General features: G+C 45.0%; 1 protein-coding gene across 1 annotated transcript in view; it reads right to left on the reverse strand.

The window, feature by feature from the left end:
- Positions 1 to 27,569, reverse strand: part of CDKL3 (cyclin dependent kinase like 3) — a 526,003-nt gene that overhangs the window by 493,670 nt on the left and 4,764 nt on the right. Inside the window, exon 2 of the mRNA XM_069650268.1 lies at positions 12,320 to 12,514. Within this exon, the coding sequence (XP_069506369.1) occupies positions 12,320 to 12,514 (195 nt within the window). The remainder of the gene's footprint in view (positions 1 to 12,319; positions 12,515 to 27,569) is intronic.

Genomic DNA, 27,569 nt, shown 5'->3' on the forward strand with positions numbered 1-27,569 from the left:
AGCAGAAAGAGGAAGGTGAGGAGTTGGGGGAAGGGGGAGAACTTGTCATCTCATCAGAAGAAGAAGACATAACCGACAATCGTGACAGTTTGCAACGCCAACAAGAAACTGAGATGGCTACCCCCCAACAAGTTCAGGAACTAGTAGCCGCAGTCCAAAACCTTAATTTGGAGGTCCAGAATCTTAAGACAACCAACGCAGCATTGCAACTAAGAATGAATGAACGGGAGCGACCCTCTGCAGACCTACCTTCATACCCTTTGGTTTCAGGCAAGTTTGATGGATCACCGAAACGAGTCAAGGAGTTCTTAGATGCCTGCAATCTTCACTTTTCCTTCCGTCCGCAGACCTACACATCAGATCATGCCAAAGTAGGATTCATGATTACCCATATGACGGGTAATGCCCTGGCGTGGGCCACCCCTTTGGTTAATCAGCCAGATCCTGTGCTGCAGAACTACAATGATTTCAAGACCCTGCTGCAACAAACATTTCTACGCACAGAAAGTAGTTTTATGGCCTCGGAGGACCTCTTAGATATCCGCCAGGGAAACACAGATCTTCTCTCCTATATCACTACGTTCAAACAGATAGCCGCCAAAGCTGGCTGGCAGGAACAAACCCAATATGCCATCTTCCGTCGAGGGTTGAGAGAGGAACTCAAGGACGAACTAGCTCGTATCGACCGTCCATCCTCCTTTTCAGATCTCATCACGGCCACTCTTCGGATCGATTTCCGACTCTCGGAACGACGGTCAGAAAGAAAGAAGAACAAACTCTACAGTCTCCCTCCCTTAGAAGCCCAGATACCATCTTCTCAACCACCTTCACGCCAAGGCAAAGAAGAACCGATGCAGATCGGTACTGCTCGTGCACCACTCACCCCGGAAGAACGGAAGAGACGACGGGATGGCAACATGTGCATGTATTGTGGAGCCTCTGACCATCTGTTACGGAACTGTCCTAACGTTCCTCCGAGGCGTTCGGGAAACGAGCGCCCTCGGTGAGTATGGGGACGCACTCCCGAGGGGCCATTCCTAGTCCTTATGCAACTTTGTCAATAGCCTCTTCTGGTTTACTAGAGGATTCTAGGTTGATGGTTCTGTCAGTCACTCTTACTGTAGGCAGGACCGAAGTCCCAACTCAGGCTTTACTAGACTGTGGTGCAGCCGGCAACTTCATAGATACCTTGTGGGCTAAGCAAAAAGGTATAACTCGTCTGGCCAAACAGGAGGATCAGAAAGTCGAAGGAGTGGATGGGGAACCTTTGATTTCCGGCATGATCACGCATACCACTGAGGAATTACAACTATGTATCCAGCAACATACCGAAAGGATCTCGTTTGACATAATCGGAGCAGCCCATTTTCCTATCATACTAGGGATAAGCTGGCTACGAAAGCACAACCCTCACATTGATTGGGCAAAGAACGTACTCTGTTTCCAGTCCACCTTTTGTAGATCCGAATGTCTGCCTGAACCAAAGTTTGAGACAGTACAAACTACCAATGTTTACGACTCCAGACTCATCCATTGTCTTCCACGCCATCTACAAGAATATACAGAGGTAGTAACAGAAAAGACGCCTAGTGATCTTCCTCCACACAGACCAGAAGACTGTTGTCTGGATCTTGTTCCTGATGCACTGGTACCGTTTGGTAGGATGTTCCCTTTATCCCTCAGAGAAAAACACTTCCTCCGGGAATATTTGGATAACAACCTGGCCAACGGACTTATAAGACCTTCAAAGTCACCAGCTGGAGCTTCACTATTTTTCATCCCGAAGAAGGACACACAAGAACTGAGACCCTGTATCGACTACAGGGGTCTAAACAAGGTGACCATAAAGGACAGATATCCCATGCCTCTTATCACCGAAATTATTCAAGCTGTTCATGGCGCCACAATCTTCGCAAAATTGGATCTTCGGAATGCATACCATCTCCTCCGGATCCACCAAGGGGATGAATGGAAGACCGCGTTTAGGACCCCTTATGGGTTGTACGAATACCAAGTGATGCCCTTTGGGCTTGTGAATGCCCCATCTGTGTTCCAGCGCTTTATGGACCGGCTTTTTTCGGACCTGCTGTGTCAGACCACGATTGTCTATCTCGATGACATACTGGTTTATTCAAGAACTCCGGAGGAACATGTTGTCCATGTCAAAGAGGTCTTCCAGAGACTAAGAGAAAATCACCTCTCAGTCAAAATAGACAAGTGTGTTTTTTCTGCAACATCTATCCCATATTTGGGTTTCATATTATCAAGTCAGGGTGTCGCCATGGATCCCCGCAAAGTTTCTGCCATTTTGGAATGGCCTTCACCTAAATCCATCAAGGAGGTACAAATATTTTTAGGTCTGGCAAACTTTTACCGGAAATTTATATCCAACTTTTCCCACCGGATTGTACCTATTACCACGCTACTTAAGAAGAGCTCCGAACCATTCTTTTGGTCCAGCGAAGCTGAGGATAGCTTCCACAATCTCAAGGAAGCCTTCTGTACCGCCCCCATCCTTCAGCAGCCAGATCAAGACCGGCCTTTCATCGTCGAGACAGATGCATCTTCATCAGCTATGGGGGCAGTTCTTTTGCAGGAACATCAAGGTGAGGAACATCCAGTCTCCTACTTCTCCAAGACACTAAACGACAGCCAAAGGAACTACTCAGTCATAGAGCGTGAATTATTGGCTATGAAGTCAGCCTGTTTAGAGTGGCGTCATCTCCTACAAGGAGGTAAACACCCATTCTCCATCAGAACAGATCACAGAAATCTACAAGTTCTGCGACAGTTCGAGTGCTACAACACCAAACAGGCCCGCTGGGCTCACTTCTTTGCCCAGTTCGATTTCAACATTACCTACATCCCAGGGCCACAGAATATAGTTGCGGATGCTTTGTCTCGCAGAGGAGACTATGTGACCGAATCCGACAGGACGCCGGATCTTATGTTCCCCTTGACGAGGAGAATAGGTGTTCTGTCCACTTTCTTGAGACAAGTGAAAGAAGCTTCAAAGGGGGGTTTTGAGTCGGAGAGTCACCCACAAGACCTCGTCTATGAAGTCAAGGAAGGACTCTACTTTGTGAAAGGAAAATTATATTTACCCACTTCAGAATTTCGGAGATTGGCATTAAAATGGTGTCACGACTCCAAGTTGGCGGGTCATCGAGGTATTAAGGGCACATTGGAATTTCTACAGAGGCACTTTTATTGGCCAGTGATGCGCCAAGACGTGGCCAGTTACGTACAATCCTGTGTGACCTGTCTTCGCAGCAAGAGTTCTCGTCTAAGACCTTTGGGCCTTTTGAGGCCTAATCCTGTTCCCGACGGTCCTTGGGAAGTTGTATCTACTGATTTCATCGTGGACTTACCACCTTCTGAAGGAAGCACATGCATCATGGTGGTGATCGATTACTTCACAAAAATGGCTCACTTCTCCCCATTACCAGGGGTACCAACAGCAGCAGCCATGGCCGAGACATTCATCAAAGATGTCTTTCGTCTCCATGGAATACCAAAGAAGATCATCTCAGATCGAGGTAGCCAGTACACTTCTCGTTTCTGGAAACATCTCTGCAACCGTTTGAGTATAGAGAGAGCTCTAACATCAGGTTTCCACCCTCAGTCAAACGGACAGACGTAACGTTTAAATGCCACCCTAGAACAGTACCTACGATGTTATGTGAACCTTCAACAGGACAACTGGGTTTCTCTACTACCCCTGGCAGAGTTCTCCTACAATAACTCTTTCCAATCTACTCTCGGTTTCACCCCTTTTTTCTGTAACTATGGCTACCATCCCCGGGCTATACTACCGGTCTCTAATGTCTCCACCTCTTTACCCACAGTTGACTCCACTCTCGCCTTGTTGAAAGACGCCCACCTACAGGCTAAACGCAATCTTAGCAAGGCTCAAATGAGATATAAGGACCAGGCCGACAAACATCGAAAAGCGGTGCCTGACTGGGGGGTAGGATCTCAGGTCATGTTGTCCACAAGGTATCTACCACGATGGGCACACCCTTCAAAACTCTCCCCTAAATTTCTGGGCCCATACGAAGTCACACAAGTCATCAACCCGGTGGCCTTTCGTCTAAAATTACCCAAAAGCCTTCAAAGAGTCCACCCAGTGTTTCATGCCTCACAACTCAAACCTTTTCTTGCAGACATCTGGTCTCGCAAAAAGAAGAAAACCCCCTTGCCTGCTACTTCGACCCAGGAGGAATTTGAGGTAGCCCAAATCTGTGACTCCCGGTATCGCCGGGGAAGGTTGGAATTCCTTATACGGTGGAAGGGGTATCACTGGTCGGAAAACTCTTGGGAACCAGCCTCTCGGGTACATGCCCCACTGTTGGTCCGCAAGTTTTTTCGCTCTCATCCGGGGAAACCGGGGGGAGGTCTCCATAGGAGGGGGCATACTGTCATGCCGCGGCAGGGTTGGCGGAAGTGGAATCGCTGGCGGTTCGGTCCGCCGTAGCATTCCGCTCCTCGTCTTCCGTTTACCGCTCTAGTCGTTGTACGCGTCCGTGACCCGGAAGTATAATAATCCTCACTTCCGGGTCGCATACGCGTTGCAACGTTTCCGGGTTTCCTCCTGTGTTGCTGCCGCTCCATCTCCCGGTGATATTCTTTACTTTCTGCATGTAGTTTCGCTGTTTTCCACTCAGCGGTTTTCCACCCTGCCCAGTGCTTGGTCTCGTCCTTGTCTAGCCTTTTTCTCCTTATTTTCTTTTTCCTTCCTTTTCTCCTTGCTATTTTTCCCCTTTTTTCAAATTGAACTTACCTGTTGCCAGACCTTTTGCCTGCCTACCGGACTGCCTGTGATTATCCCCGGTATCTACTTGATTCTACCTGTTGCCAGACCCCTGCCTGCCTACCGGACTGCCTGTGATTATCCCCGGTATCTACTTGATTCTACCTGTTGCCAGACCCCTGCCTGCCTACTGGACTGCCTGTGATTATCCTTAGTATCTCATTGAACTTACCTATTGCCAGACCTTGTGCCTGCCTACTGGACTGCCTGTGATTTCCCCTGAGTCTGTTGGATCTACCTTATTCCAGATTCGGTGCCTGCTCATCGGATTGCACTCTCTTCAGCTAACTCATCTTCTGGGATCCTCCACCTGCAATACTACGTCTAGGGGTTTTTTGTGCCTTCCGGCTTTTTTCCCTCTGTGAGGCGTTCTCGGTAGGATAACCCCCGTTGCCCCTATCTTAGTGGCACGGTGGCATCCTATCGAGGGCGTCCTTATCTTCACCAGAAAAAAGAGAAGCCTCCACGACATAAGGACGGAAGGATTAAGCAGAAAGAGGAAGGTGAGGAGTTGGGGGAAGGGGGAGAACTTGTCATCTCATCAGAAGAAGAAGACATAACCGACAATCGTGACACCCGTCTCCGGGACATCGACATGGAGTTCGATGATGTCCTGGCCCTGGACATCACAGAGTGAGCCGCAGGACTTGCCTGCCGCCATTGTATATAGGTAGATAGTGTTATGTTTCCTTTGTTTTTCTTTTAATTTGAAGTTAATGGACATTGCTCCACTTCGTGTGTAAATAGTTTTTTCTTCATAGGACTTTTTTGTAGGTTTCCTTTTGTTTGTGGATCATGGACCATTTGGACTTACATTGTATATTCCCATGGATCAATGTTTTTTTTTAATTTGGATTATGTTTTTATTATGGACATTGGCAATGGACCACTTTTTTATTCTACGTGATATTTTCTTTTTTTTAACTTCATTGGATTTACAATATTTTTTTTCTACAGTCATTGTACATTGATTTTCATTTAACTATTCCTCCAAGTCAGTTCTTTATGTTTTTAATACATTTTTTATTACTTCAGAATTGGTGTTGTGTTCTGTAATTGGTTTTGTGCATGTCTCATTGAACATTTCCTCAGTCACGTGTTGCCACTGTGTGGCTACGTTGTGCATTCCTGCATGGGCATGGTGGTTCATTTCAACTATCATGGCATGGGTAATTTGGGAGTGGGTTCTGTGGATGGTTGCATGCTTGGATTGGGGTGCAAGGGGGATTAGGGTTGGCTTTAGGGATATGGGTCTGTTTTGTTAGGACATGTTTGTTGGGACATGAGTCGGGGCCTGCTGGCAGGTGCCCATCACTGCTGGGTGGGTGGGGGTGCTGGGGGACATGAGTCTGAGCCTGAGGCTCACTGCCCATCACTGCTGGGGGGTGGGGGTGCTGGGGGACATGAGTCGGGGCCTGCTGGCAGGTGCCCCTCACTGCTGGGGGGTGGGGGTGCTGGGGGACATGAGTGGGGGCCTGCTGGCAGGTGCCCCTCACTGCTGGGGTTGGGGGTGCTGGGGGACATGAGTCTGGGCCTGCTGGCAGGTTCCCATCACTGCTGGGGGGTGGGGGTGCTGCTGAGGGACATGAGTCTGGGCCTGAGGCTCACTGCTGGGGGGTGGGGATGCTGGGGGACATGAGTCAGGGCCTGCTGGCAGGTGCCCCTCACTGCTGGGTTGGTGGGGGTGCTGGGGACATGGGTTGGTGATCACTAGTGGAAGGTGACATGTGGACTGGCTGGGGGGCATGCCCATGGTGGATGGGCTGCCTGCGGGACATGACCAGGGGTGCAGGGTAGTCCCCTGTGGTGTGGGTTGCCTGCAGGGGCCGTGGAGGGGGTAGAGGGCACACCTGGGAGGACCCACACTGCCAATTCACATGTGGGACTCCCCGCACACCCCACTGGATACACGTACCCCGCTCGCACAGGGCCAATCGCGTGTGAAACTTCCTGCGCACCCCTGAAATACACATACCCTGCTCGCACAGGCCCAATCGCGTGTGAAACTTCCCGCGCACCCCAGTAGTACACGTACCCCACTCGCACAGGGCCAATTGCGTGTGAAACTTCCCGCGCACCCCCGAAATACACGTACCCTGCTCGCACAGGCCCAATCGCATGTGAAACTTCCCGCGCACCCCAGTAATACACGTACCCCGCTTGCACAGGGCCAATCGCCTGTGAAACTTCCCTCGCACCCCCGAAATACACGTACCCTGCTCGCACAGGCCCAATCGCATGTGAAACTTCCCGCGCACCCCAGTAATACATGTACCCCGCTCGCACAGGGCCAATCGTGTGTGAAACTTCCCGCGCACCCCCGAAATACACGTACCCTGCTCGCACAGGCCCAATCGCGTGTGAAACTTCCCGCGCACCCCAGTAATACATGTACCCCTCTCGCACAGGGCCAATCGCGTGTGAAACTTCCTGCGCACCCCCGAAATACACATACCCTGCTCGCACAGGCCCAATCACGTGTGAAACTTCCCGAGCACCCCAGTAATACACGTACCACGCTTGCGCAGGGCCAATCGTGTGTGAAACTTCCCACGCACCCCCGAAATACACATACCCTGCTCGCACAGGCCCAATCGGGTGTGAAACTTCGCGCGCACCCCAGTTATACACGTACCCCGCTCGCACTGGGCCATTCGCGTGTGAAACTTCCCGTGCACCCCCGAAATACACGTACCCTGCTTGCACAGGCCCAATCGCATGTGAAACTTCCCGCGCACCCCAGTTATACAAGTACCCCGCTCGCACTGGGCCAATCGCGTGTGAAACTCCCCGCGCAGCGGGGTACGTGTATTCGGAGGGGTGCGCGGGGAGTTTTACAGGCGTTTTCGTGGTTGGGGGCATGTGCGCCATGTACGGGATTTGTGCGCTGTACATGGCGCACGGGGAGGGGTTGGGGCCGTAACTGGCGCTGCTGCAGGGTCCCTGCGCCACTCTGCGCCACGGCTGGTAATGGATGTTAAAATCCATGAATACGCTGTGCGCGGAAATGGATTTGGGCGCACGAGGCTGGCGAAGACTGTCGCACGCGCACACTGTGCGCCAGCCGCGTGCGCCACTTGGGCGCTGAATTCTATGAATTACCCCCTGGGACTTCTGGGGGCAGAAATGTTTATTTGGTCAAGTTGTCTCTCTATTTCCAATACTACAGAGCGACTTGCGGTTGCAGGATTCATTAAATCGTTAGATCTGTATGCACCTTTGTGATGAATTACCTGTTTAATGTATTTCCTATTTATTTACCCTAGTTGTCTGCTCAATGAATGTAATGTATTTGTATACAAATTGGTCATCTATGATTCCTTGTTATGCAGGAAGAAGTATGAAATTGGAACTTATATTTGGTCTTAACTGTGCACTGATTTTATCTGCTCTGTTTACATTTTTTAAAGGATTTTAGGACTATGCTGTACTTACAATTTATCGATATGTATGCATATATATATTCTTTATTTTTTCTATGAAATGCAGTTGTAAAGGTTTCTTATGTAAACCATATACAATAAAAAGTAAAAAAATAAAAAAATATATTTTGCGTCTCATGAAAAATGCCAGTAAGCCAGCCACTAGTCAGAGAAGATCTGTATGGACTACTTGATCACAAAGTGCCTTGTATGTCAAGGATCCTCCATCAAACACTAGTCCGTTAAGGTTCTACTGGGGAAATGGACAGAGGAAAGGTCACTTTTATTTGTTTAATTCAAAGCTTTCAGCAATATTTGATTGTGCAGCGTGGTTAAAGAATATCAGAGTTAGGTCTGATTTGGAATACCTAATCCCCATAAAAATAAATCTCAAGTACTTTTTTATTGTTCCAGATTCTTTTTGACCATCCACTTAGTAAATATGCAAACTTTATATTTTTACCAATGGCTTCGTTGCAATCTGTACAATGAGAAGATTAGTTCACCAAGTGTCTTTTTTTTAAAAGACTGCTCAGTTCTTTGTCCTCTATGCAGCTTTAGAAATTAATATATCAATAAACCTACCTCTGTCTCCCACGCTCCTTCCACTTCCTCCCTCTCCTGTACACCATGATTTATTTTAACTTTGGCTAATAGGGTTCTCTACAGAATGAATTTTAGTTCTTACGTTGCTTCGTGTAATGGATCAGGTGTGTGTATGTGTGTGTGTGTGTGTGTGTGTGTTTGTGTGTGTGTTTGTATGTGTCTGTGTGTGTGTGTGTGTGTGTGTGTGTGTGTGTGTGTGTGTGTGTGTAGCTTTCATTTTCCATTATGATTGTTTTTCCTTCCAAAGAATTCTGTATAATGTACATGTAGAAATTAAAGATATGCGGTGCTCTGTTTTTTGAGTGAAACAATGGAATAGCACTGATAAACACAGGTTTTGAAAAAAATTGAAAACCCTGGAAAAACACCACCAGAACGGGAAAATCAAGCACTGAAACTGGAAACCTTACTTATAGTACAATAAAGTATTACATTTCCTATTTCGTCTTTTCCCCAAAAACTTGTATTGGTATTTATTCAACATGAAGAGTGTCATGATCACAACAATCAACTAAAACAACGCCTGAATGACAATACTAATAAAGTTAGAACTCATTATCCACCCACCCACCCACTTACATGGTACAAAATCTTGCTAAAATGAACAGGCCATTCTTAAAGTTAATCACAAGTCCGTAATAAGCAGAGATCCTAGTAAGGATAAGATTAGGATTTCAAATAGACATGTTACACTGAAATACATTAGGGTCTCAATTATTTCCAACACCAATTTATCCTTGCTAAAAAGAAGTTACAGAACCCCCTCATTCGAACTGGATATGTAATTTCCCTATTATCTGTGGCTGAATACTATAGAATGGGGCTTCATTTAACAGAAAAAGTATTTGAGGATTCATGAAAAGGCTGTGAGTTTGTTCATTGCAAGCAGCATCCACATCTTCTTCCACCACAGGTTAAAGTGTGGTGTTTCAGCTTTGCGCAAATAATACAGATTTCGTAGTAATAAAATCATTATTACACATCGAGACGTGCAAAGGGTAAACACATTTCATTGGCATCCCTAATAACACCAGCCCAGGATCCCAAGGGAATTGGATATCTAGCACATCCGAAATGATCCCAATTTCCTTTTCCCATAAGTGTTTTATTCTTGGACATTTCCACCAAACATGAAGAAGCATATCCACTCCTCAACCTTCTCTCCAACATTTGTCAGGCATTTCCTGGCTCAACATTGTATACATTATTTTACTTGCGATTTCCTTATATTGCACAAATGTTGAGGAATTCCCATATGCAACTAAATCCCTGGCCATTCTTTATTCGTCAAGGAACAGCCCAATTCCTTGTGCCATTTTTTTCTTAAATTCCCATGGAGGTTGTGAGCTGGATGACATCAGTAGATTTGAGACTCACCAGGGAAGCAGTTTTTGTATTGTAATTTCTCTATTGTTAACCGATTCCACATGGCTGCCTCTTTATTAGGGGAGTATAATAACAAGTGACAAAGTTGAAGGTATTATAGCTTGACAGATTCATGTAGCCAAATTATCATTTGCAGTCCTGGAAAGACTTCATGACCACTTTGTTAAAAATGTCTAACATAGACCAACCTGTATGTTCCCTCCACTTTATAAAAAGAAAAGCCCACTACCATTGCTGTTGAGAACTCTGGATGTCGATGTATTGTGGTGAATGGAGAGGGGAAGGATGACGGCTACAATGGAAGCACCAAGTCATCCCAACTTGTCAGGAATGACCAAATGGACTAACAAAGGGATACAGGATGTGAACCCTTAGAAAGGCAGCTTATTCTCCATAACCTCATTTGTGAGAATCTCCTGGTACTAGAGATAGAGGCGGTGGAGATGCTGGAACCCACAAAAAGAGGCAGAACCAGTTGCAGCAAAATGACAGAGGGGCACAAAGAACGGGCCCAGCTCTGATGGATCTCAGGACCTGCCTCAGACAAATTTGTAAAAGACTAGAGGACGGATCTGTTTCTAAAGCAGGCTTGGAAGAACTTGGTATCAGAAGCTGAGAGCTGAACACCATAGTTTATAGACAAGAAGGGCCTCTTGTAGCAAGTTAATGTTAATCCAAGAGGAGAAGATGCAAAGCAATACCATAAGGCTGTACTGGAATGGGCACTTCCTAACTTGACATCGGGACTTCTCGGGCTAGAGAAAACACAGAAGACCTTCCTAAGTCAGTTCTACTGGCCCGGGACTTATGCCGTGATGAAACAATTTTGTGCCTGCTGCCCGATCTGACAAAGAACCTCCCAGATGATGTTCACTGAGCACTACTTCAGCCTTTGGCAATTATAGAGGTCTCTTACGTGTTGATCGGCATGGACACAGTCACCCCCTTGTCCAAAGGAGTAGTAGTTTAGTGGCAGAAGTAGTATTTGTATTTATTGTTTTATATAGCGCCTTAATCCAAGGCACATTACAGTTAAAAACTAAAAACACAGTAGCATGAAAGGGTGGAGTAAATGCTTAGAATAAATTAGAGCTATTTGAGGGATAGAGGAGGAAGACGCAGGAAGTAGAAGAGAAGGCATGTGGAGTTGGAAGAAGTAGCGTAGTAAGAGGGGAAACATCAGAGAGGGAGAGGAGTACATGGACTTGATAGGAAGAAGACTGGATCGGCACAGTTTGTGAAAGGCACAAACCGTTATCCCTTTTTAGTCAACTAACCATTGGCTAGTGTTGGGTCAGTCTAAGAAGTCCGTAGGTGAGGTTAGACAGAGAAGGCATTTGGCGCTTAAGTATTGAATTCTAGAAATTCAGAACTTAGAGAGCAGGGGTCAATATCCTTTGTATACAAACTAGGATAGTAGGGATGCCTTTTCTTGGGAGGATTGGTGCTTTTTAAAACAATAGAGAAAGAAGGCGGCCCTAGAGAGCTGTAAAATCATGGAATAAAAACCCTTGCACAATCTGAGTCCTTGCTGGCTTCACAAAACCATTGTTCCTTTTAAGTGGGACTATGAAAGCATAATCTTGGTACAAGTCTTAGTTTACATCATATTGATAGCCTTAACTGTCTTTCTTCTGACTGAAACCAAGAAAAATCATCATGCTGACTGAAAGAATTTACAAATCTTTTCCAAACCAGGAGCTACTTACATCTTTCTACAATTTGTTTTAACGTGAAAGGAGGTAATTGCACCTTCCATACACAGATAAATAAATACACATCGCTGTGGTGGACACTGAATTGGGCAATATACTTCCGAAATATACAAGCCTCTTTACAAATTGCCATCAATTCAGCAACATGTCAAAAGAATCTAATCCAATAATGTTTCAGCACAATGTAGTATCCTTATCGAAAAAAGCCTCAAGGTGCACAGAGGCAATCACATTCTCAGTGTGGTACAATCTAAACTTTTGCATTCAATCATTTCAATGTAAAATATCAACTAAAAAACATTTGCAGAATTGTGGAACACTAAATAAACAGGAAATCCATAGAACCATGTCACATAAGTTGCCTGTAGCATACTCACATTATTCTTGTGAAGGTATTCTATTCCACGAAGCATTTGAAAGAGGATTTTTTTTAGATATTTGGCTTCCAGGCCATGAGGATGGTACTCCAGCTCCTGCAATAATGTGTGGTCTATAAATTCAAATACTAAATAAAATTTCCTATTTTGCTTAAATACTTCATGCAGATTCACTAGATTTTCATGACGAAATTGCTGAAAATAAAACAGAAAATATTTAGCAAATTGCAATTTGGCATTTTTGTATTGCACCTTGACATATTATATACTATTCAAAGCGATCAATGAGAAAAACATCTTTGAATGAAGTGTAACAATGACCATAACTGTTTAGATGCCAACCCATGTTCCTTCTTCGTGTAATATACGGATGTGAGTCAAAATCAAACATAAAACAAAACATACAATTATAGTGAAATTGGTGCTTTAATCCATAGTTAATGATTAATTGCATTATTTTCCACAGAATGAGATGAAGGGAAAACAATGTATCTCTAGTGCTTGATAAATCAACCCAGTAAATCAAAACCATGCATCACAAATTGAATTCCATTTCAAGTATTTAATGTTTGAAGGTCACAATTCTAAATTTTAGGAGCAGAATTTGCGTTGTGTTCCATATCTATATCAGGATATATTGTTTAACCTTTCATATTTCAGTATTTTGGCTCACAAACGATAAAAAAAGGTCCAGGAATTGCCCAAACCTTTGTATTTAGATTGCCATTTTTTTCTATTCTTAAAGCGTTTGGCATATTGGTGCAGTTGTAATTCCAAAAGGGAAATTGACATTTCATGTGACATCTTTTAAGTCATTCTGTGTTTTTATTCTTTAAACAGTATATTGATATATAATAGAGTGAGAATATTTTATTTCTGTGAATGTATTTAATAATTTTATATTTATGTTCAATGGTATATGCTAGTTGCAGTTGTTTCTTCTCCCTACATTTTGGACCTTGACTCAGAGATCCCATCTCGTCCTTCCCTCCACGATTCGCTCTACCCCTTTGTGGGTCAAATAAAAGCTATATAGAAAGATAGACAATGGACCTAGTGTTCCTCTGCCATCTACTGTCGCCTCCCACCCACTTATCGATGTCTAACTGTTGTGTGGTTTAACGCTTGGGTGTTTGTAACTTATGAATTGCTGTATATTAACAAGCTGCTAAAAAACACAATATTAGTGCTTTTATATTGTACATCATAAGTTCAAATGTTATTTGGTGTCGCTTTCTGTGATTCCAGTGACGAGCATGGGGTTATCCAACATCCCTTCTACAATTCAGAAACAGTTACTCACCATAGTGATTACTGTACTCCTAGTCCATAGTCTCCCTTATTTGTATACCGATGAGAGTGCGCTCAACAGGGAGAGGACCGGTGCCTTTTGCATCCGAAATAAAACAATTTCCCCTTTAAATTTGTTGCACGCAGAGTGTGCCTGGGCACGCCTGCCCATGCTGACTCCACTCGCTCGTAAGCTACTATCTACCTGATTTACAAGTGATGGAGGGTGGGTCGTATGTAGAAAAGGGGATTATGGACCAGTAGCACAGTTGTCACTAAGGCAGTAACTTTTTCTTATTTGTACCTCTCGCCCTTTTCCTCCAAACTGATGGGAGGTTTCACAGCAAAATAAAAGCTTTGGCGAAGGGGAAATCACTATAGGCTAGCAAATAGGTTGCAGAGAACACCATGTCACAACTTGCATCAGCCCTAGAATTGTTGCCCAGACAGTAATGCTTGCAGAATGCCGATGATGAATACCCTGTGGACGCCCTGCTGAAGACAGGGATGTTGTGCTGGAAGGCTATGGCGTGCACACAAAGTCGTTAGGAGGTTTGCACATCTACATAGCATAGCACAGAATGATGCCCAAAACCAGTCACCTGGCAATAGTGGATTTGGAAGCCTGGAAGCCAGAATGCTGGCCCCAAAATGTGATGAAAAATGTGCCCGATCTCCTGAACTGTTTAATTCAACACAGATAGAACGTAAGCGCTCTCCTAACACAGAGTGGTTGAAGAGTGTTGCCCACAGTACATCAAGGGCTCAGAAAAAGGTGGGTCAGATAGCCTCCTAGTTGATTTGAAACCAGGAAGCCAACTTAGGCAAAAACCTAGGCCTCTACGTAGCAAAGCACAGCAAAGCAAGACAGAGGACAACTATTCCAGAAGACCACCTTGTCTTTGTGGAAAATGGCATAAGGATTAAAGGTCGACAGAGCTTGGATTTCACTAACTCTTGGTGAAAATGTAATAGCCACCAGAAGTGCAGCCTTCCCGGTCAGAAACCTCAATTTAGTGAAAGGTTGTAAGGGTTTGATTGTTAATGATGAAAGGACAATGTCCAAACTCCAGAGGAATGAGGTCGCTTAACAGGAGAATAGAGCCTAGAGACACCCTTGAAGTGTCTGCTCAACCCCGTAATGGAAGTAGAGACAGACTTGTTGTGAGGGGTCAGAAATGCGAGGCGGACAGGTAGATAAAGTTTTCCCACAAGTAGCCATTTTATTAAAAAAGGGTCTGATAAACACTTTGCTTTCCCTAACCTAAATGGGATTTCCCTGCCTATCAAACTAAGACTAAAGGAAAACACTCTAATAAAAGGAACATGTCCCTCACACACATACATACAATCAACTCATACAGGTATTATATGGCCATTCAAGTTCAACAAAACAACAGTTATATTCAAACATAAACTTTGTAACCATGTAGCCTCGTAACCAGGGACGGATCCCCTTCCCCTGGGTTAAAGTCTGATTTTCCAAATGAAAGTTCCGAATAGGAAAGTTATTTTTTAGTAGCCAAGCTCTGCTTTGAATACAACACAAAGTTCTGCTCACTCCAAGTCTTTCACTTGGCATTTGGATTGTCTTATGATTGAACACAATTTGTCACTCTTCAAAATGATTGTCCAAAGTTTCCACAAAACCAAAAAGACTGTCTTCATATTTTTGTCAATATTTCAATATAATTTATTTTCTTTGAAAAACAAATACTTACACAATTCTTCTTAATCAACAACAACGTTTTGTCAGGATGGTTTTACCACAGTTCATCATAACACAGTAATGGCCTTGCCCCATTCTTTCAACCACAATGCAGTATTTCAGTTTCTTTTTCCTAGTCCACTAACCTGCCAGGACTACTACTAATAATCCCTTTCCTGGTATACTCACCTGCCAGGACAAAAACACCTAACACTACTACACCAAGTAACTACTGGCAATGGATCTTTGTTATAATTGCCATTCTTTGGCGTAGGCAATGCTGGTTGTTGTGTTGCTCAAATATTGCCTCCCATTTCCTTTGGGAATGATGGTTACAATCTTTCTGCAATATTATCCTCTCTTTACTTTTGCAGTGATGGTTTACAGTCACTCTTAAGTATTGACCCCTCTTTATTTTGGCAATGAGGGCTACTATCCTGGTTCAATATTGCCCACTGTTTGCTCTGGTAATGATAGTTGTAACCTTTCTTCTCCCGCTTTCTTTCAAAATGAGTATAATGCCAACCTGGCTTTCTTTCCTTAGTTTGGTATTAAAAATGTTTGGAAGCAGTCATTAGTCGATTACGGAGCATCCCAGTGTTACCCAACAAAGGCCAACTCACGGTCTCTCCACGCGTCCGCTCGATCCGCCGCTGCTGCAACTTTTACTGGTTCGGTCGTTTCCTGACCTTTTGACAGCTTTGGTCCTATTCCCACAGCCCACGCTGTTCGGGAAAGGAGCCTGTTTTTCTCCTCATGCATTCCGGTGCTCGCCAGCCAACGGAACAAGGCACAAAATAAGGAGAGCTTTTCTTTCCTACAGGACACCCTCTCAAAGCACCATTTCCCGCTTCGCGACTTCTGCAATTCAGGTTTCCAACTTCAAAGACCCTCTCAGGACTGTAATCAGAATCTGCTTTCACTAGGCAAGAGAACCAGAACCAAGCTGGCCACTGCGTGGCTATCAGAATGAGGGTGTAATTCCTGAAGCTGTATAACCTATCCGGTCAGATAGCACAGCAAGTAGAACGCTCGCTTTGACATCCATGCAGAGCCTGCTGACGCAGGTTCAAATCCCGGCAAAGCCAAACTCAGCCTTTCATCCTTCTAAGATTTGTAGCGCTGTATAAATACAAATTATTATTATTATTATTATTAATGGATGAGAGGAATCAGCAGAAAAGCATACAGAGACAGGGAGTGCCATTGAATCGGAAGGGCATCGCCCAAGAAATCCCTGCCCACTCCTCCCCTGGACATAAAGAGAGGGCACTTGCTGTTGTCAGGCATAGCAAAGAGGTCTACCCATGGATGAGCCCACTGGGCAAAAAACGGGGTACAGGGCGGAGTGCTTGATCTCCCACACATGATCTAATGAGGCCATTCTGCTTACGAGGTCCGGTTTCATTAAGCACTCCCAGGAGATGTCTGGTCTTCAAGGAAATAAGTGGCTTGACAGTCCATTCTCTGATTCTTATTGCTACTTGACAGAAGGGACGATATTTGGTTCCCCCTGCTTGTTCAGGTAAAACATGTAGGTGTAACTGTCATTTTAAATGCGAAAGCTCTTTCCACTGAGGACTGGAAGGAAGACCTGTAGGGTACTGAAAATCACTTGCAGTTTGACATTGTTGATGTGGAGCAGGCTTTCCTCCAAGGACCATACACTATGCACCTTAAGAGGTCCGAAGGTGGATCCCCATCCCTGGACAAAGGAGTCTGTAGTAGCTCCTGGCAAGTCCTACCGAATGTTAACCACTACTGTGTAATTCCTGGCTTCTGTTAATGATGGCTCCATAAAACTCCATCTGGGACTTCCTGGCTTTCCCTACTCTAACCAAAGGGTAGTGTTCTGAAGAGAGTTTGGATAGTGCATTGCACTCGCTCTGTGGTCTTCAGGCTACTTCAGTCATGCCCACACACCTTGTCCCCTCTTCTCTTACTACCGCTCCCCTCCAGCTTACTCCTCCCACCAGTTCTCCATTCCTCTGAGGTTTCACTCATCCTATCCTCGCCTCCATCCTTTGATATTACCACCTCTCCCACTCCAATTTACTACTCCCCTCTCCTCCTCGCTGTCCTCCAACACTCCCTACTACTACGTTACCACTCCTACTCTCCTCCTCCCGACCATTACCACTCCTCTCCAACCTCAACTATTACTCTAATCCTCCCACCACTACTACTACTATCCTCCTTCCACCACTACCACTCTGCTCCGCCCCTTCCACTACACAAACACCCTCTATTCACTCAGTACCATTCAATTCACATTTACTCCTTATACTAACTTCTTTTTCCATGCCACAAACCGCATACACTCACACTGCAGAACCACTTTATCTCCTAAATCAATCCCTCAACTGCTGCACAAATCTCCTCCACAAGCAGCGGTTCCCTCCTTGCTCCTGCTCGTCTCTTGGTCTGCCTTCACTTACACTGTTGCACTCACCTGAAAAACACACACTTCCTGCTTCCTGTCCACTGCTTAAATCTCTTCGCCTCTGCACTGATTGGGCCACTCTGCGTGGCCACACCTTTACTGTCTCCCCATCACGGTACGTGTATGTACATGGATAACTCTTCAACAGGGGGCTAGGCTCTGTCCACTTGCTCTGTGTGAGCTTGCAGCGTAATGGAAATGTCAGTGTTTCCCTCCCTGGGACTGTCTTGGTAAGTTTGAGAAATCGTCCTTAGCCTCCCTCTTAGTCCCTGGTGGCCTAGAGGTTTGCTGCATTCTGGTGCGCAGTTGCAAGGCGATTCTGCCGGTCCCACATTGTGGTTTCTGTGTTAGGTCAGAAATAGGATACGGACAACTGTATATACTTGATTAATTACTTTATCTTATTTCGCTTAAAGAAAATCCTCACCTGGCCCTATTTCTATGGTAGAAGTTCCCTATTCTGCAAAACAAACAGTGCTTCTCAGGATGTCATACAAACATAACTAGTCCTCTGTCCAAACCTATTCTTATCTAAGAGGCTGAATCACTAAATAACAGAAAGACAAACTTGGCCTAGAAAACTGGTTCTCCTTCCCCTTTTAGGACGCCTGCTGGTCGGTGGTAATCTCCTCACCAAAAAGTTTCTCTTAAGAAAGTCCCTCTCTTGAAATTACAGGTTCTTTGCTTTGGATATAGTTCAAACAAAACTAGAGTGTTCTTAAAGTTTCCCACAAAATCCAAAAGAAAATACAAAGCTGCTGAAACCTGACAGCATTTTTAAGGGCCCACTTCTTTAACAATGTGATCAACTTACATATATGCAAAAGCCCTGTTGGAAAAGGGATTTAAGCAAGATGATATAGATTGCTTCACATGGATGTATGTCTCCCCTAAGGGAGAGGGTCAACCCCAGTGAGAACCTACTAGCCCAAACCCCTAGGGAAGATTTTGTGTAGCGTGCTCGCCTCCATAGGAAGGGTTTTCTGTAGCAGGCGCACTTCCCTAGTCTCAAAAGGGGTGGAATTCCCTGGATTTGTCACAGTTCCCACACTAGCCGTGTGCAGCTGATGCCTACCTCTCTCTCCTCTCACTCGGGTAGGTGCAAGGCTGCATTGTAACCCTGTGGTTGTTTTGGCTGTCGTTGATATGTCAGGTAAGCAACTTGTGTTGGTTTTCTGGCTTTCTCTTCTCAGTGCTCTTTCCTCTCCATAGTGATTGTATTTGCAATCGATAGAAAACACTGGCAATCTTTTGTACTTGGAGGCAAGGCTGGAGAGAAGTATCTGCAAACAAGCATGCTAGCACAAAAGGAGGGGGGTCCCTTATGGCTGTAGTTTCCCTTACGGCTGGGCTGCCTCTGAATTCCTTCATAGACACTCGCCCCGGCCCCTACAAAACGGTTCCTAATGCCTTCTGACAAAGCCAAGGACTTGGCCTTGTTACAAGGGGCAAACAGATTAACAGAGTTTGGGCCTCATCACAAGTTTGGTGGTAAGGGAAAAAAGTGGCAGTAATGGAATAACTGCCAATTTTACTGCACCGCAACATTACAGTGAACTCAAATCGGTGGTAATTACTCTGGCACTAATTTCGACTGCAGATATTATTGCTGGAGGAATTACTGCTGAAAAAACAGCAGTAATTCCTCCAGTGCTAATTCCTTCTGTGAATTAATGCCAAAAAAGAAAAAGTTAATGCTACAGTATAACAAGGTGAAATAGTGAAAAAATACAGTCAAGAACAAGTGTTAATTCCTCCCCAAAAAAATCAGTGCTGTTACCTTCACCTCAGATGGATGTAAATGTATCCAAGTGATGTAAATTAAGCCACAAATGTATTTAATTGCACCCAAAAGATTATTTGAAGCCGACAAATTCCCCAAACCTACTTCCAAGCAACATGAAGTAATTAGCAGACATGGACTATGGCATACACAATGTGCTACTATACAGCGAGTTGCAGAGACATGCAGTGCAGCAGCTGTCAAGGATACCCGGCTCTGCAAAGAAGGAGGAAATGTGAGATGAGGAGTGACCCATACCGCGTATCAGACCCTTCTCCCTGGGTGCAAACAGACCATCAACTAACCATCCTAAAGTCTGAAAGGGGACACCAGAGCATAGATGCTCACCCTGAAATAAGTGGACCCCAGAGTGGGATAGGTCTCAGGATTGCCATCCCACATTTGCTGAAGCTTGTGGCTGTCCTACACTTCATAGCAACGGTAATTTCAGCAAGCTATCAGAATGCTACATGGCATCTCCCAACCAACCTTCTGAAGGGTGCTGAATGCAATATGGAGATATGCGCCAAATCACATCTCCATGCCCACCACCACGACTCAGGTGTATGCCACCAAGGCACGTTTCTGTGCAGCCTCCCCTTCCCCAATGTGACTGCTATACTGGTCTGTATGCCTGCAGCGTTTATCCCATCCCAGACAGAGGTGCACATAAACAGCAACAAGAAGCAGTACAATTCGATAAATACGCAAGTGACTTGTGATGCCATTCTGATGGTGAGCATCTGTTGTGCCACTTCATATGATAATATCCACTGCGTATGACTGTATTTCTGTTTAAGTTGTACCAATTTGAAACCATTGATGGCTACAACATGAGATCGCACCTTTGTGGTGGACTATATTCTGGTAACCATAGTTTAGATTGTGATTCAATAGGAGTATCTTGTTTAGAACCATATTGAACAGTTTAGGGCATTTATGTGACTTACTTTTTATGGTCTATCCCCTAACTTTTCTATATTCTGTCACTATCTTTCTCCCTCTTCCGTGTGCCTTATATGTTGTATCCAACATCTATTGACCATTTCTTTTTCTAACATGTATGTGTTGAAGCCAGCGACTTGCGGCAATTTGGAATTCTTAAATGAGACTTTTTGATTATTTATCTGTATCACACCCACCCTCATTTCCTCTCTTTTGTTGAATTGCCATGGTTCTGTGGAACAGCACCCTTCCAGGGTACACTGAGACCCACAGGGGATATCGTAAATGGATATTGGGTAAGTAGCAATACTGACAAATCACTGAACATATGGAGCAAAAAATTAGAAGTGGGTACAGAACGGTCATAGACGTCATGCATGCATGGCTAAGCCCTGGTCAGTACATGATGCATTTGACTAAAAGAATGCAAGCTTACATGTGGGAGACCTCTCTCAACTTCCAATTGTTTGCATAGCTGAAGTGTTCTGTAGGCCCTTAAACAAAACATCCTGATGTCACTACAGTTCCCATAATGCCTTCCACAAGATTCCTGAAATAGGCCATGGCCAATATCCCCCCCTCACCACCAGTGTGACATGAGTGGGCACAATAGTAGGACACAGAGGCAGGCACGCACTAAAGTATGCACCCCAAACCTTAACTATGTCTGTAACTTCCTGAAAGGTATACAAATAACAAGACTACCCGAAAATGCAGAGCACAAGTAGCATGGAATACCTACAAAAGGAAAGCAATTGGGAATTGAGAAAGGTCGATGTTACAGCTTGAATAGTGAGGTGAGAACTATGGTCAATTAATCATGGAGCAGGATTTCTAGTACTCGTAGGCCACTCCCCATTGTAAGAAACAGACAGCCAAATGTTGTAGAGTGAGAGCCTCCATTGATACCCGGTGATATACCTGACTAAAAAGATAGCCCAACATACACAGTAGAATGATGTTTACTTACACAACAAACACTCCCATCATAAAATACATCTTTTCCCTATCGTAGGTAACTCTGTCTCCCTGCTGCTGCCATGGCTGATGGCACCCATAAGAAACTGTGCAATGCCACAGGAGGAGGCCTACAATGAAGCACACATACATAGCAGGGTGTGCATAGAGCACACTTTTTGTCTGCTTGAAGGAAAATTCTGGTGGCTCCACCAGACCTCTGGGACACTCATGTAGAGCCCTGAGAAAGTGGGTAAGATTGACATGGTATGTGCAATGGGTGAGGAACCAGGAATGAGACACAGGCACAGAGGACTCAAGGTGATTGGTATAAACTTAAATTAAATAATAAAAGGGCTGGAAAATACCTCACTGGCCCTAATCTAGGAGGTATTTCCCAATCTCAACCAAAACTAAGGGCCTGTCCTGTGTCAAGATGTCCAAAGCAAAAAGGTCCTGTGTTCGAAATCCTATCTGAGCCCTCCCTTTCTAAAAGTAACTCTGAATTGTTATGGGTATTGTGTTTGGCTTGAAAAGTGAACAAATGCTCGAGTTCAAGAAAAAGGTATAAATTCAACAAAAGTTCCAAATGGATAATTTTCAAAGTTTCAGGGAATGACTCCCTTCCCCAGGTTTCTCGCCTCCAAAACGAAAGTTCAAAAGAATAACCAAGTTCTTTGTTGCCCAAGAGGATAACCCCCTCCTCTTGGTGTTGTAATTCACTCCAGGCGAAATTACTCCCTATCCAAGGTTTTTTTTTAACATTTAATACAATTCCAAATTCTATGTGCATGAATCTTCCTTGGGATTCTCTGACTCACAAAACACCTGGTATACTCGCCTGCCAGTTCTCTCATATAGGTCATTGATGCTATTTGGTTATGGGTCCCAGACTTGCAAAACACCTGGTATACTCTCCTATGTTCATTTACCTTCAAGGTCTATGGGCATATGCCTTTCACCAAGTTCCTCTTATCATTGCTGTCTCTGTCTCTGTCTCTCTCTCTCTCCCTCTCCCTCTCCCTCTCTCTCTCTCTTTCTCTCTCTCTCTCCTTCTCTTTCTCTCTCCTTCTCTTTCTCTCTCTCTCCCTCTCTCTCTCTCTCTCTCTCTCGTGTCCATCTGACAGCTTGGCTTCCCCGGCAGTGACTAGTCGGTCAGATCCCACTGCATTTCTCCACGGCTCCATCTTTGAACTCCTTTGTTGCTAAAGAGAGCCATTTGGAGCCAATCAGATTTCTCCAACAGCAAATGATAAACTGGATTAATTTTCTGGATTGCTGCCTGTTATTTCCGGAGGGACACACCCTGCCTACTCAACAGCCTCATCCTGAACACCCATACCAACCCTCTTCAGCACTTTAAGGGATGATTAGGACAGATCCCTCTGTAGGCATGGCTGAGATAGAGCTGGCAGTGTCATCCCTCGAATATGCTGTAGAGACATGGCCATGGCCCTCCGCATGATCTCATTGCTTGAGGAAATAGACTCTGACAACTCCTGCACTCTTTGCCCCACCTCGTGATAACTGTAGTGGCATCTGCTACTCTCCTGCTCTGCCTCACCAGAGTGGATGCCACTAAACTCAAAGCCCCCTGAATAGCATCACGCATGTGTCCCAGTTGTTCTTGTGCCTTGGACTCCATACACTCCCGTCTCTGCTCCATCTGGCTAAGTCTCTGCCATATGAAATTGAGTGAGTTATGTGGGACTGGCTATGGTGGGATTTGGGGCAGTTCCCCAAGATGCACATCGCCCACACCCAGCATACGCAGTGACATCATCATCAAGTATAACATCACTATACTGCATATGCCGCCACTGCAGAGAATGGCCAGTGAATGAGGGGAACAACATGGCAGGGAGAGGGAGGGAAGGAGAAGGGGTTCCAGCAGATGAGCGTCCCCACCCGAGGCAACAAGAGTAGGTGGAATAAAGTCTTGGACTCGCACAGGCAACCTTGTCCCAGAGCTGATAGTAGCCATAGAGATGGGTGTAGCCTCAGAAACACATGGGGCTGAACTGATGAAGACAAGTGGTTTTTGTGTTGGCAGATACTGCACATGCCAGGGGCAATGGTGACTGGCGGTGGTCACAGTTTATCTGCTGCTGGAGGAGGGGATGACATAGGTGTTTAGTGTGCTGGCAAGCACTGCAGATGAAGCAGTGGTGACCTCCGTCAAAGTAGTAGCTGGAGCTGACTTGTTCATTGTTTTCTTACGTCTGTTAGCGCTCTGCTCTGGATCTCTGGAGATGTCGGTGGAGTGTGCTTTGGGGTTGATGAAGTTGTTGCACAAATGCCTTCTCTGCTGGTGCTTTCATTGTCTTCATCCAGTAGGTAGTATGAGGTAATAGAGATAGTGGAGTGGGCACTGGTGGTGATTGGAGTAGTGGAGTAGTGAGGTATGGTGCTACTCATCATGGAGTGCCCCTTCACTGGTAACTACTGTATCCTAGACATGCCTTGCTGTCACTTGGTGGGGCGTGGTTAAGAGACGTGGTTGCATATATGGCTGTTTAGCCCTTTACATTTCAGGTTTGGGGATGCCTGTGTTTGACAGTGAACAGTCATGGTGCATGTATGTGGACTGGGATTTTTATGGGTAATTCAGGATACATGACACACCCTTTATGTGACTGGTATGATACTGGATTGTGTTATTTCACGGCATGTCAATGTTTTTGGGATGTGGCCTGCCTGGTAGCCAGATTATTGATTTACTCCATTGTCCCTATGAAATGCCAGGCCCAGGGACCACAGGATGAAAAACAGTGTAGGCCTTGCCATTCTGTACTGGATGTTATATTGGCAAATGGACTGGATGCTATATTGGGAAATGGACAATCATGTTCAGCTTAGCTACCAACTCCACACTTGGGTTCCCCAACATTCTTCACGCATGTCATATGGATGATGCTGCTGGCCATACCCTATCTGTGTCTTAGATAAGTTGGCTCTATGGCTCCTCTTCCTGCAATTGAGTGCCAGGAAACTGTGCATCTTGCCGTTTAGGTAATTCCAACGCTTTTTTTTTAGATTCCGCTGTGTCCCACTGCACTATCCCAAATGCCACAACCTTTTTAAGCACCTTTGCCCAGGTGGCAGCCTTCTGCTGGTGTGCACTTTCATTACTTCTGCCCCCCCCCCAAACAGCTGTTACAGCATGAGCCACCACATTGTCAGAAAGTACAGCGAGCTCAGCCACTATACATTTTGGCTTACACTGCGTAATTTCTGGCATTTTAGATTTGCTCTCCTCCCCTGAGAGAATTGCGGTATCCGTCTCCCCTGGGTGGCAGCTTGAAAAGGATGATATACAAAGGATTGGATTTTTAAATATGGCCACCGCACAGCTTCCCGTTTTCAAAGTAACACTATTAACACCTAGCGCAAATCCTGCTGATTTTTGGAGCCATTATCATTCAGTAATTCCTCCAAATACTGGTTGCAGTAATGGTAATTCCTCCAAATATTGGTGGGATTAGTACTCCTGAGCGGTTTCAGGTTGTGATTCCTCAGGCAGAATTTCCATTACCTCGATGCCAATTCGTGCACAGCCATGGGCTTGTAATATGGAAATAATTTCGTCAGACACAATAACAGTAATTCTGAATGAAGCAATCACTGCTATATTTACAGCCACAGTCATAATGAGGCCCTTTAATCTTTGAATAGCTGCTCCTCACAAGATCAATTAGCACCACCTCTGCAGACACTGCAGCAGCTCTGACAGAGTCTCTAGGGTGTGGGTCATATGATGCTGAAGACCCTATGTCCACAGCAGACTCTGTCATGAGGGACCACTCTCCTTTTCCATGTCTGTAGATTCCCTCCATAGGGAGCGCTCTGGTAGAGCAGGTTTCCCTGTGAAGCCTCTCTGTGTAACCAAAGGCAGCCTTTGCGTCAGTAAAGAAGTGGGGGCTATCCACATCCATTAGCTTGGTTCAGCAGGGTGAAGCATGACACAGTGAGGACATACAGTATGTATACTGAATACAGCAAATTCCTCACTAAATGAGGAGAACTTCCCAGGTACATTCATATATTTCCATGTCCTAAACGTAGGACTATTTACCTGCGCTTTAGGTTAAATCAGATCCACACTTTGGCTAGGACTAGCAAGATGGGACTAGATTACTAGCTAGAGCTGTAGATTTTGTAAAAACATTCTAATTAAAGAAATTGTTAAGCACCTGGTAGCTGATTGTCCAGCAATGCAAATCCACTCATCTAGCGATGGAAACTGTTAATGAATTTACCTGGACCAGATTGATGGCTGGTCAGGGACAGTCACTGTTTTAGACTTATGTGGCTTCCTTGCTTCGTTATTGAAGAAAATCTTGCTACTATGATGGTGCATACTAACTCTTCACTTTCTTACTCGAGGAATCAGCATGCTATAAGCACTGAAGTGATATGTTCTTATGAATCCTGATGAATCTTGATGTTTTCCTTTTAAATTTTGTATGTAAAAATGCTTTTTACTTTTTTGTGATTATTTTGCCTTTGTCTTTTTGTATAAGTGAAAGGTTTATACAATGTTTGACTGAACCAAAACAATGAATAAAAAAAAAAATAGAAGCTTGGACCTGTGCACTGATTTTTGCCAAAGTGCATTCAGAACTTTGAGTGTCTAGCACGCCCACTGAACCGACAAAATAAAAATTTGGGTAGAACCTCATCCTACTCGGATTGTCCTAGAAGTCCCCATTTCTGTGGGCACCGTGAGAATCGTATCCCAGTCTCTGTAATTTAAAACATTGCTGATGACGAGCCTGGAGATATCTCCCACCAGGAAGGGAGGGCTCCTTATGTGCCCTTTCAATAATTCAAACTTTAGAAGGTTTCGCTGCCGGTGTAAACTTGTGGATAAGGTCCACCACAAACTTCTCCTTGTCTCCGATCTGCTGTCTCAGGAACCCCAAGTATGTGCAAAGGGCTCTGAGGAGCCCTTACCTCTTGATCCCCCAGTCTGGCGGTCAACACTATCAGATCTCTGGTCAGGACCTGGATCTTTTCCTCCAGCTTGGTAATCCTATCCTCCACTGTACTATTTCTCATCTCCGCCTCTGTTACCTTATCTGCCAGTCACACGTTGTTGCATAAGCACAGGTATAGTCAAAATATTATCTACCTTCGCTGACAGGGACTTTCATAACCTGCATCGCTGTGAGGACATCACTGATGCACCGATCGCCTCCCTGTGACAAGGACCATCTCCCCACTATGGAGCCACCATTCACCGTCTGTTTCTGCCCATGCGGCACGGCAGCACCCTCGTACACTGAATTTTCTTTTGCCATTGTCCGGACTTCTGGATAGGACGCAAACACTTCAGCTTGTAGTAAGGGTTAAAGTGGCTGCTGTTTGTAACCCAAAAATGTTTCGGTGTATAGCAAAACTCGATGTTAGCATACAATGTGAGCAGAGCTACCCCCAGGCTGCTCCCTTCCAATTCACTGTCACACCTGACTCCCTTCCTCCGGCTTTCTTAAATAGTTTGCTAATGAGGTTGTTGGCCTTCTTCTCGTTTTTTTCTAACCATCTTTCAATTTCTCACAATTCTTAAGGTCATTAATCCTGAGGACCTCCCTTTCTGTATCTTGAGCTCGGTCAGGCTGACCTAATACTTAAGCTCAAGGAGATGCATGGAAAGTTGATTGTTCTCTAGCACCTCAACCTTGCATACTCATACGCATTGTTCTGAAATATGCACTTGAATAACTGTGTGTGAGGCACAGATTTCCACCAATATATCCTTAACATCTTGCAATGTCACCACCTCAGCAGTCCCTCTTCCACTCTTCTAACTCTGGAAGAGCTGTTGTGATGTTGGATGGCCATGTCTGGGGTCCAATGCGTTTAGCCCAAGTGGACAGCAAATCTTGATTTCATAGGGGATCCTTCAAAGCACTCACCTCCAGACCCCCTATTAGTAGAGCGAAACATCACTCCCTTATGCATAGTAAATGTACTAGCGATTGTCCTCCAGCTAAGGGAAGTAGTCGCCCTACACTTCTGTACTCATATATGGGTGACTGCTAAAACCTCTATTGGTCCAGAGGCAGAGATCATTGCTTCCAGTCTTCAGGGTGTCTAGGATTTCTGTAAGCATGCTGTGGGG

The sequence above is a fragment of the Ambystoma mexicanum genome, chromosome 3p, assembly GCF_040938575.1.
Source record: "Ambystoma mexicanum isolate Mex_15411 chromosome 3p, UKY_AmexF1_1, whole genome shotgun sequence".
Classification (NCBI taxonomy): domain Eukaryota; kingdom Metazoa; phylum Chordata; class Amphibia; order Caudata; family Ambystomatidae; genus Ambystoma; species Ambystoma mexicanum.